This window comes from Malaclemys terrapin, chromosome 6 (genome assembly GCF_027887155.1).
Source record: "Malaclemys terrapin pileata isolate rMalTer1 chromosome 6, rMalTer1.hap1, whole genome shotgun sequence".
NCBI classification, from domain to species: domain Eukaryota; kingdom Metazoa; phylum Chordata; order Testudines; family Emydidae; genus Malaclemys; species Malaclemys terrapin.
Window position 1 is genome coordinate 7960560 of NC_071510.1, and position 11815 is coordinate 7972374.

Below are 11815 nucleotides of genomic sequence, written 5' to 3' on the forward strand. Positions count from 1 at the left end.
TGGAACATATCTGGTTAATCATGCAGAATGCATGTACACGGCTAAGGTGACCAGATGTCCTGATTTTATAGGGACAGTTCCGATTTTTGGGTCTTTTTCTTATATAGGCTCCTATTACCCCCCCACTCCCGTCCCGATTTTTCACATTTGCTGTCTGGTCACCCTATACACGGCTAATCCTTAGTCAGCCAGGTAGTCCTGTTGATTTCAAAGGATCTTCTTGTGTGAACAAGGATTACTCACATGAGTTAAAATTCATAGGATCAAACTCTCATTATCAACAGATGGGGCAATAGATGAGTTAGAGGATTCAAAGCGTTCAGTATTGCATGGCGTATTCCAATCAGTTCCCAGTTTTTCATCTTGAGTGTAACTAGATATAAAATAGGACTGGGAGTGTATTTAATGGTTCTAAATTTCAATATGCAAAAGAAAAAAAGAAAGAAAGAAAAATGGGGCAGTGGGAAGAAGGGAAATGTAACAGGTCTAATCTTGCAGAGTCTTGTGGAAGAGCTCACCATTAGAATTAAACAGATACAAAGCAATAGATGACCAAGAGGTAGTCAAGACTTACAGCCCTAGATTTTTTTAAAACTAGGCTAGGTGACATACTCCCTGTTGCACACTGGTGCACTAGCATTGTGTGCTCTGACTAAGGAGGGATTTGCACAAGGAGAGGCAGCTATCTTGAAGAACTGAGAGTGCGGGGACATGCCATGTGTAGGGGACTGCATGGAGGAGGGCAGAGACCAAAGTGGAAGGAGGCAACCCAGGGCTGATAAGGCAGGCAGCATGGTACACGGGCAGGCATCTCAAAGGGTGGCGTGCAGTCAATGAGGGCAGCTATTAGGGGAATTATGAGAGGGAAAACAAACATTTTATGTGAAGTGGGTGGCTAGGGGATGCTAGTGATGGGTTCAGGGAAGGGACTGACTAGGAGAGGCACTTCTCAGCAGCAATAATTTGGAGGGTGAGGAAAGTTCGCAGGGCAAGCTAAAGCAGGAGGCTGTTACAGGCATCAAGTCAAGAGATGACAAAGGCCGACATGAAAGATCTCATGGCAAGAATAGAGGATGGTATCTAGACGTGTCAAAGCAACAGGAATTACTGCACCTGGATGTAGGGCATGGGAGGAAGAAGCGTGAAAGTTGGCTTTGAGGCGGAGCCTATGCGACAGGGAGGACAGAGGACCCGGCAGTGACTGAGAAAGGCAGGAGAGAGGACATTTGAATGGGAGGATTGGACAGCTGGTGATGCAGGACTGGGCAGAAGGGGCTAGGAATGGAAAGGTGGGCTTGTGTATCTACAGAAGTGGTGACTTTACCTGTGAGTGGGTGCTACCACAGTGATACAGTGGCCTGCTTGTTACATTCTAATCTGAATTCCTGATAAATAGAAGCAACCAACAAATACTGATACGTGTTTAACCCTACAATTCCATGTTCCATTGTTCCTTCAGCTGTTTATTAGCTCATGGGAGACCTTCATTTTCAGACACATATCCTATCAGTCTGTGCTACACAGAGGCAATGGAAATAGCTCTAGACATGGTACTAAAGCTTCGCTTACTCACGGGATAACTTTAATATCTTCCTTTCCGTGTAGGATATAATCGACGACTTTGTAAAAGACTATTTCCTACAAAGAAAAAAATCCTGGTTCAAGCTTGTGGTGAGAGTAAACAGTTGGGGGATGGGGAGGATACTAGGTCATCCACTTACTCTGCCATCTGGAGTCCGGGGGCCGGAATAAGGTGGAACTTCACCCATTAGAACTGGCCACAAGTCGAAAAATTCCTGTTTTAAAAAAAACCCCAACACTTTTAATTTTAATACGTATAAATAAGTGTACCTGTGGTAGGATATAGAAACAGGCGGGGTTCTACTACCGCTATTATAATTTGCCATGCACCTCTACGATGCTCTCTACATTAAACCAAAATTTACGTTAAAACATTAATGTTGCCAATTCAAGCACTCAGATGTTAGGAAAATGCCAGAGTTAAGGTAACCTGGGAAACTTTAATTTGGCCCCCTTGTACATATGCATAAGACAGTATGTGATGTGATGAGACTGTCTCATTTCCACAGGACCCCTCTCAGTCAGTGCACAGGATGGATGGTGCTCACTTAATGAGCAATTATTCACTATTTTGTTTTCTCCTCCTTGTTCAGTGTATGGCCCCAGGCCTCCTGTGCCAAACACTACTCAAACCCTCTTCTGAAGGCAGAATTATTAATTTCCTCCCAGGCTTTTCTATGGTTCTCATCACAATAGTATCTGAGTGCTTCACATACAGCAATGCCTGTGAGCTGAGGGGGGGCTATTATCCACACAGTAGAGATGGGGAACCAAGGTACAGAGATTAACGTAATTTGGGTGCCCAGCTGAAGATGCCTAGGATCTGATTTTTCAGAGTACTTCGCATCATGGAGCACTTCATGGGTTCCCAGCACAGCTCCTGTTGGCTGCAGTTGCAGCTGTGAGTGCTCGGCACTTCTGCAAATCTGACACAAGGACCTCAAGTCAAGCCCCCAGAAAATGCGAAACACGCAATTAGTGACCATCTGTGAAAAGTCTGATGCAAGGGAGTTGTCCAACCTCACACAGGAATTCTGTAGCAGAGGCAGGAAGAGAATCCAATTTCCCAGAGACGCGTTCAGCTGAAGTAGCCATCCTTTGTCTTCCTGCAAACCCCTGCCTCATTCACTAAGCATCTTCCAAATTCTGCAACCAGCCAGGCCAGGGGTCCTACAGACAGCAGCTTCCTTCCCCACACAACCCTGATTCACCCCCGGAGCAGATCCATCTTGTGCACTGAATGAGGCAGGGGTCATTTGGAGATAAGTTTGTGATCATATAATTAAAGAGTGTATCCTCATGCATATGCACAAGGGAATTTAATTAAAGTTCATTCTGGCACTTCCTGTCTTTGGAGTACTTGACTGGGTAACCTTGCTGGCATTTCAGTGTAGTTCATGTAATTGCCTAGGTTTTTAAAAAGCAAACTGAAAAAACAAACTTCATCAGGTAGCATCACGTTGCTATTGAACCACTTTGGAGCCAAGGTGGGACTCTAGATCCACGGCACAACCCCCTGCCACGTCAGCAAATGGAGAAACTGACGGAGGAGAACAACCTACTATTGCTGGGCGGACCAGTGCTAGAGGGGGATGGGACCCTTTGCCTTGGGTTTTCAGAGATATTTGCTGACAGCAGGAATGGTGAGACTCTGGGATCTTAGGTTCCATTCCAGGCTCTGGAGAGAGTGTTCTCTAGAGGTTTTGTCCCTGTCCCTACTCCCCATGACTTGTAGTCCCTTCCCCAACTCCCAGTCACAGTTTCTACCCCCTCCCGCATTAGGTTCTTAGGGGGCTAGAGGGGCATTTTTTGCATTATACTTTCCATTCAGATAATCATGATCCAGAACTGATTTGTATTTTCACGGTTTGACCAAATGCACCCCTGTACTCACACCCCTGTACTCACACCCCACCCACTCAAAATAATCTTTGTCCAAAATAGGCCTTGTAAAGTATCATTTGAAAACTAATAACGTGCTGGTCAATAATATCAGGGTAGAACATATGTAGCAACATAATATGTAAAGTTATGAATTTCCACCCAAATTACGTTGGTGGCGCATGTTCAAACCCATCTTGCCCCAAGTTCTTAAACAAAGGACAAGTTGATGCCTCTAGCCAGGTGTCATCACCTCTGATGGGCCATCACCTATGAAGTGGCCATTCTTTGGCAAGGAAGGGGACCAGGAACAAACAGCTCTGCAGACAAGACCTGTAGCTGGACTGTCCAGGAGAGGGCTGGAGAGTGCTAAACACGGGTTTTTGTGGAAAATCCAGGACTGTGTTGGGGTCACCCTGCAAGTAAGAACCAAGGCTGATGGAAGCCAGAGGCTGGCTGGTGTGTGCTGACAGGCTGCTGGGGTCAGAGCTTCTGGACCAGGCTGTGGTTACACACAGACACTCAGGGTGTGACCAGCATGCTGACAGGCTGTCTGTGAGCCACCCAAGCTGGAAGCTACAACAACAAAGCATTGTGAGGTGCCCCAGGTTGCAGGGCAGGGGTGATACTGCTCCCCACTGGTCTGGACTGCACCCTGGAATTTCATACACTGTTAAGACAAAAGTTAATGCCAGAAATTGCCCAATTCACGTTTAGCAGCAACCTAAAGACCCTTGCTGTGTTATCTTGCCATACACACGAATGCTTACCTTCTGTTTGGTCCTATCCAGAAGGCCCACTGAATATCTATCACAGTTCAAATATGCTCTCACTGTGTAAAAAGCTTTGTGGAACTGCCTCTCGATGTCCGTCAGCTCCTCAAATACCTTATTAGCTGACCACAACAGCACCTGAAGAATAAAACCAATTCTGTAGACCGTTCCTTCTGGAAAGCTAACTAGACTTGAGACAATATGTGACTAATATTTAGATATCACAGATTCCTAGAAATGCAACAGTACAGTATTTTAGAGTCTGCTAACTCCGCTTGTTCCAGCTCGGTTAGGAGGGTGCGACCTTTTTCATTGACTTCATTGGGAGCAGCGTTAAGCCAACATTCAGCATTTTGTAAAATCCCACGTTCAAGCTGTGTAATGCAGAATTGAATAGTCCGAAATTGAATAAATTACCTACTGTTTTAAAATTCTCTTAGCAGTGGCAATTGGCTGTTCTGTAAGTAAGTAAAATATTACATCCCCCAAACTATATATTAAACTAACATTAAGGTTGCAAAGTTTTCAATTAGAAGCTGGGAATGCTAGAATTAATGTTGCCTGGACATCCGTAATTTGGCATATACACAAGGAGGTCAAATTAGGGTTGCACAGGCAATGTTAATTCTAGCATTTTCAAACTTGAAGACTTTTGCAACCTTAAAGTTCTTTTAGGCTAGGAAGTTGCATCCCAAAAATAACTCTTACTCAAAAACCAAAACCCAAGTTCCATCAGGTGGGGATGACTTTGCCTATAGTAGCGCAGCTATTTGCTGACAGTAGAGGAGTGTAGAGACTCATGATTCCTGGGTTCAGTTGCAGGTTTTGAAAGGGACTATACTAGGATATATTCCCTTCCGCCCTTCTCTAGTCTTGCTCCCCTGCTCCTATCAACCCCCACTGCTACAGCTAAACCTCCAGTATTAATGCATATTAGTTAATCATTAACTGGATAACCTAGCATTACTAAGTAATTCAGTTTCTTAGTAATTATGTGTAATTAACATTTTTGTTCAGCTGAATTAAAGAGCAAGTAATGCTAATACTGAGTAATCTCATCAATAAGAATTATTAATAGAATGGACAAATCATTCTACCACTCAGAAAAACGAATCCCTAATTCTGCCCTCAGCTGTGCACTCAGACACTTGTACCCATGTGGAGCCTAGTGAATTTGAGAGGATGGCTAGGCTGGGGCCTTTATCCCTATTTCTCCAGTCAATGAGATATTCAGCCTGGCTGATGGTACAAGAGAAATAGCTCTGAACCTAGACAATGAAACAGTTACTGGGATCTGCCTCTTTATCTTACCTGGCCTCTTCGAGTCTCACAATTGTGAAGATAACTCAAATGATAAATTTTCAGGTTTAAGGAGGCAAAATTCAGATACTTCAGGAAAAGCTGAAATGGAAAACAGTCAGTGTTGAGTTGAATCAAACAGTGGCCCTGGGGGTACTGGATTTCATAGCACCACTGCAACTACGTTAGTCTGTTGCTCAAACTCACACCAACCAACCCGTGTCAATACTTTGCTTTGTGCTGATATAAGGGGAGGCTTGTTACCAGTGTAACTTGCCCTGGTAATTTATTGAGGTAAGCTGCACCCATGTAAGCCCATTTTACAATACAGCAGTGTCGACAGCAGTGGTTGTCAAACTTGTTTCATTTGCAGACCCCAAACAAATTTTGAATGTGGACATTCAACCGGTGGTCCACGGATCCCTACTATAGAAGTTTTAGACTGAAAAGTGACTGAACTGAATTCAGTTATAAATGTTGCACATGCTTGGCACAGCATTTGACACAGTGTGAGAAAGAGCGCTAAACTGTGGGCTTCTGAGGTAACGACAACACTTACAGGTTTAGACCTGTAGGTGGGGCTATACACATGCTTTTGATTGATCAGAAAAACAGAATGCCTTTTCTGGGGTCTGAAACTTTATTTTCATAGTCACCTTTCACAGACCCCTAAACATAGTCTGTGGGCCCCTAGGGGTCCCCAGACCACATGTTGAAAACCACTGGTCTACAGTAAGGGAATTGGCACCAGTGTAGCTACGCTATTGCAAACAACCCTAGTCCAGATGAGCCTATATATTATGCATAGTAAGATTAGGGTGACCAGATGTCCTGATTTTATAGGGACAGTCCCAATATTTGGGGATTTATCTTATATAGGTGCCTATTACAGTCCTGATTTTCATACTTGCTATCTGGTCACCCCAAGTAAGATACATGCACAACAGAAACTGACCTACACTGGACCTTTTGGACACTTACACTTTCATCAGAGCTGGTGAAGAACGGGCCATGCATCTTATTAATGGCCATGATCACAGCAACTAGATCTTTGCCATTCGTGATGGGAGTTGCAAGGATGTTCCTTGTAGTGTATTGGGTGAGTTCATCAACAAATCTGCTGAATTGAGTGCACTGTTTAAAAGAGGGAAAAATGAAAAACAAAGCACAGTCCAAAATGTGAGCAGTCTTAAAGCCAGAAAATCTCCTCCTCGGTGAAGCCACCTAAAGGAAGCTTGGCCTAAAGTATATTTTGAGGCATAGGGAATAGTGTCACGTTAACAAGAATAGAGGTGGTTGAACATGCATTCAGAGTTTATTAAACGCCAATGTTTATTTTCCTACAGTTGTCATGTAACTTGTTTTGGAAAGACCTCACACATTTGAGAGATTTTAGCAGTGTTCCCTATCTGAAAGACTAAGGACCAGGAAATTCTCTCCAGAAAAACTCATAAGTTGCAATCATGGTAGGTTCATTTTGACTCCAGTTTTAGTCTCCTTCCACCTGACCCACCCCACCCCGCCCCCCCCAGCTCCCAGGTGCGGGTCTGTGATCTCCTTTGTCAGTTGGACAACCTCCCTGTGAGGACCCCTTTACGTGTCTGTGGTCGACTTGCTCCCAGGAGCAGAAGGGTTAAGGAGTGCTATGCCCCCTTCCCTGGGTGCATGTGGGCAGGGTGGGGAGTGAGCTGAGCTTTCACTCCACTGCCAGTGTGCTGGCTCGAAAAGCCAAGCTGCTGAAGGCGGGGAAGTGCTGCTGTTTATAACCCGGCAGTAACTTAGTTACTACCCTCTGGGGAGCAGAGAATTGTGTGTTGGAATGAAGCAGCATTGTGCTGGGCTCTCATAAATATGGGGCCAGATTGTGTGCCAAGGAGCTATTCAGACAGCCCAGGATCACCAGAGCATTCTGCCAAGCCCCATGAAGGCCACACCCAGTTCCACCTCTGGAACATGGTGGCTGGGGTGTGTGTGCTGGGAGTGGATAGCACAGAGTTGGCTTTGCATCACCCAGGGATTCTACCGGAGGGGAATCCCCAGCTGCCCCTAGAGGGCAGCCCTAAGTCCCCTTGGCACTGCTCCAGCACCAGTGCGCAGGAATACCCTATATGCATGTCACTGTCTCCCAGCGTCTAAAGCAGAGATACTCAGCCAGAGGCTCGCGAGCCACAAGGGGCCCTTTCATGTGTCTCCTGCGGCTCTTTGCAGCACGTGATATTAAACCACCGTGTGATTTAAGTATTAACCAATCTAAGTTATTAACCAATCAGGAGGCTTTTACAATATCGTTAACCAATTGTAGTTGATAAAATAATAATACTTGGTCAGTCATTTTGCTATGAGAATAAGTACATATATAAAAACAATATTTCCCCTGTCATACTGTTTACATTTGAATATTTAGTATCGTAGTAAATGAAACAATGAATTCACACTACTGTGGCTCTCTTGGGTAATGTTGATCGCTAATTTTGGCTCCTGAACCACTGAGGTCTGGGTATCACTGGTCTAAAATAAAACTGTCTTCTGGACAAAGAAAGGATGCTGGCACGAAAGGATGCTGGGGGGAGAAGAGATGGAAAAACGTTATGAAGAGCTAGCCAATGAGATAGCACCTTTGGTTGGACCTGTGGCCCCCAGTCATCTAGTCCAGTGTTTCTCAACGACCGGTCTGTGGACCGGCGCCAGTCCCTGAGATCTCCCTGAAACAGTTCAGGAAGGCAGCAAGCCGGTCCCTGGTATCAAAAAGCATGAGAAATACTGATCTAAAGAACCTTCTTGAGTCCTCCCAGCCTTCCCTGTGCTACCAGGTAGATAGATGGCATCTCTGCCTGTTGTGTCTACTTCCTTTGGCTGACCTGGTGGCTCTCTCAGCAATGCACTGTAGTTAGGACTCAAAGCAGGAACCTCGAAGCCCAAATTGTTTCAATAGGCTGCAGTCTGCATTGTAAGCAGCAGTGACCTACACAAACATACTACGCCCATGCATCAACCCCTACGCTGGCCTCCCACACGATGCTCTTCACCCTCCATGACCAGGACCTACCATGGGTGCACACATTGGGTACAAGGAATGACAATAGTTAAGGTGAAACTTGACAGAAATGGAGCTTTCTCAGACGGCTCCCTGCTCTGAAACGCAGACTAGAGAATGATGGCAAATGTGCCTGTTAACGTATTACTTTCCTCTGATTCGCTCTGAGTGCAGTGAATGGTTACAAAAAACCCCAGCACTTAACATGCTATCCTGTAAGACAGAGTGATGCGGTTCGGCTGACTGGATAGACAGATGGTCGAGATAATTATATATGAAGTAATCCCAGCTATCATATTTGGGTCACATGGATTATAACTCAGATTAGCCTGCTTCAGTTTGGATTCAGATGCTTCAACTAGGGTATATAATGGTCATATATGAATATATAAGGCTAGAAAAATAAAACTCCTTGGCTATAGGTCCCTTAAGAATAGTGAGATGTGTGAGCAAAGTTTATATCTCACTGCTTCTGATGAGAGTTCACATATCAGTGTTAAGGATGGCTCGAATCCTTGGCTCACAAAAATATCTCTGAAGAGCAGTAGCCAGAAAAAATTCCTGGGGTGGTAAAATATTTCTGGACTCTCTCTAAGGGCTTGCAGTTTCAGTGCAGTGCCTCAGGGTGTAGACAGCGCAGGGTTAGACAGTAGCAAGTGTCTGAGTTGCTGTTCTAAAATGACTTTTTTTTTTATTAGGTGAGTTTTCCATTTTGAGCCAATATAAAACGTGACACAAGGCATTGTTCTCAGAGCGCACTAACAGTCTGACAACTCAGTTATTCATTTATACCCGTGAAATATTTCACACAATACATTGGAAAGTTTTTTTTTTAAAAGGTAACCATCCCAACCATGTCTTTGGTTTCCAGCCTTACCATTGGTACAGTAAATGAGACTTCTACTGCACTGATTTCTCTTATGCCTGTTCATCATTTTCCTTAACTCTACAAACCCTGATAGAAAGTCTAGTTCTTATGAATCTTCCATTAACGGAGCAAACCAATGGAAAACCTACCTCATTGACATCCTTGATGTTCATAGTTCTCTTGGTTTGAGCAACATGCCCCACGATGCCCATGTCCAAAGGATAGACAATTTCACAATCTGGCGCCACCAAGCATTCCTCCAGCGTGCTGTCTTTCTCGATATTGAAAAGCCTGGTAGCTAGCTCTGGTGTGCCGTTCCTTTGCCTGTACATAAAAAGGCTGCAGCGGTCCGCGTGGATGAGACAGCTGATTCTTCTTAGAGTCTTGAAAACAACCTTCTCCATGTTAATGCTTTCCTGCATGTCTTGGATCAACTCAAAAAGTATCTCACTCTCCTCTGATGTCTGATTGCTGCTCAGTGGCTCTGGTCTCAGTTTCTTATCAAAGTATTGCTTGGCAAAAGCAGGGTTACCATCGAGAAACTTCTCCACATCATCTTCCTTGATACTCATGGTGAACCTCTTAGATTCCCAGATCTTGGGATATGTTATCCCAGGAATACTGTCTGTCTGAAAAGTGTTCCTCCTTCCGGTGTGCTCCCCAAACAAGGAGATCTAATGCTCTGCAACGCTGCCCCTGGGACGGCCAGGGGTTGAGGACACTTTTGAAGAGTGAATGTCATTAGGAAAGTTATTCGTTAATAGTGTTGAAGGTGAGTCCGTGGGAGGACAGGTCTTAAGCAAACAGATTAAATGACCCATACTAAATCTGCAGGTCAATTTTTTCCCTTTACCTTACATGTTTTTAGAATATTTAAGAACACCCTCACTTTTCCCTGGATGGCACAGATGTATCCATCTTCCTGAAATGGTTATGTTGGTTTTTCTCTTTCTGGTAGACCTCTCTAACACTGAAATAATCTCTTTAGATTCTAATTAAATATACACTGCTCAGGTCTAATCCCTAGCTAACAAGGTGCATATCTTATTATTCCTGTGCTCGTAGAAGATCTGAGAGAAACAGACTTCAGTGAATGTTAAATCTGTCAGTGAATCTGTTTAGCTTGAATATAAAAGGCTTGGCATAACATGTTGACAAGACCCCTATGTTTACTGGCCACTGTCTTTTTTTTTTCTCTACTAAGGTTAGAGATAAGTGATCCTAAAAACAACTGGAGGTTTGATTCTGATCAGATAAGAGCCTGGATGCCCTCACAAATTGCATCCCAACTACACCAGCCATTTGTCACTGAAAGTGAGTGGCAAATTGGGCCAACTATCTTTGTAGGAAACACAGACCGTTCTGCTGCTGGCTGAGACAGAAATGACTCCATGAACAGTCTTTCTTGTGGTGCTTCGGCACTTGCATGTCTGTTCCTGGCCACAAACAATTTACTCTCTCAAATGTTCACAAATGCTCCAGTCCAGATTGGGCTTGAGTTTGGTAGCAAAACAGTTAACTTATCCAAAATGCTCTGTCCATTCCCAATCAGTACTTGGTCCAAGCAAAATGAGCATCTTTGCAGATGTTCTATGGGGGCTGTAGCCCAACTTTCTGGGTACCATAATTGTGTATTTGTTGCCGCTTGGAGGGGAAAAAAATCACAAGGATCTTTAGCTCATGATACAACCTTTTGGAGGAAAAAGGTTGACCCCTTCATGCTGTCAACTTTCAGTGATACATCTGCGAAGGTAAACAAATTCCTTTATGCTGGCTAGACATACAAATAGGTGCCATAGTTTGTTACCCTCTTGAAATACTGTGGGAGAAGTAGTACAGTGTGCTCTTGAGAGTATTAACAAGGTAGAAACCTATATAGTTTTGAGTCTGGCAACCTCCTGTACTCAGGCAATTATTGTTCTGTATGTGTACTTATACTGTTGTCATCACCATGGTACCTGAGCAGCTTCCAGTAGTGCATCAAGTGATGTGACCAACATCTGTCACATGTAAGTGCATTCTCTCACCCTCTCCCAAAGAGGAAAGGTGTGTTTACAGTGCAGTGTTTTCTGTTTTAAGGAGGATTTGGTTTGTGGGATTCTCTTAAAATGGACAAGGCAAGATGAAGAAGTGTGCCTTGCACTGGGAGTGGAAAGGGAAGTTTGTGATGGTCCTTATTTCCTGAAGGAGTCTATTCCACAGTCTCGCACCAGCCTTGAGAACTTCCTCTCCTCCATAGAGGACTCTCTCCCTTTTATTGTTGAGTTGCATTGTGCCTGAGGAGCAGAGCTCTCAAACACAGTCCTCGCCTCAAGCTCCAGAATGATCTTTTAGATTTGCCAGGCTGAGCCCACTGAGTGCCTTGAAAGTAAGGATTGA

The 11815-nt window shown here is 44.3% G+C and overlaps 1 protein-coding gene across 1 annotated transcript in view; it reads right to left on the reverse strand.

Annotated features, from left to right (window-relative positions):
- The window catches only part of PDE6B (phosphodiesterase 6B), a 40591-nt gene extending 30583 nt beyond the window's left edge, over positions 1-10008 (reverse strand). The window contains exons 1-6 of the mRNA XM_054032526.1: positions 9586-10008; positions 6516-6668; positions 5547-5636; positions 4233-4373; positions 1722-1796; positions 1574-1638 (exon numbers count right to left, since the gene is read on the reverse strand). Of these exons, the coding sequence (XP_053888501.1) occupies positions 1574-1638; positions 1722-1796; positions 4233-4373; positions 5547-5636; positions 6516-6668; positions 9586-10008 (947 nt within the window). The remainder of the gene's footprint in view (positions 1-1573; positions 1639-1721; positions 1797-4232; positions 4374-5546; positions 5637-6515; positions 6669-9585) is intronic.
- Positions 10009-11815: the final 1807 nt, after the last annotated feature.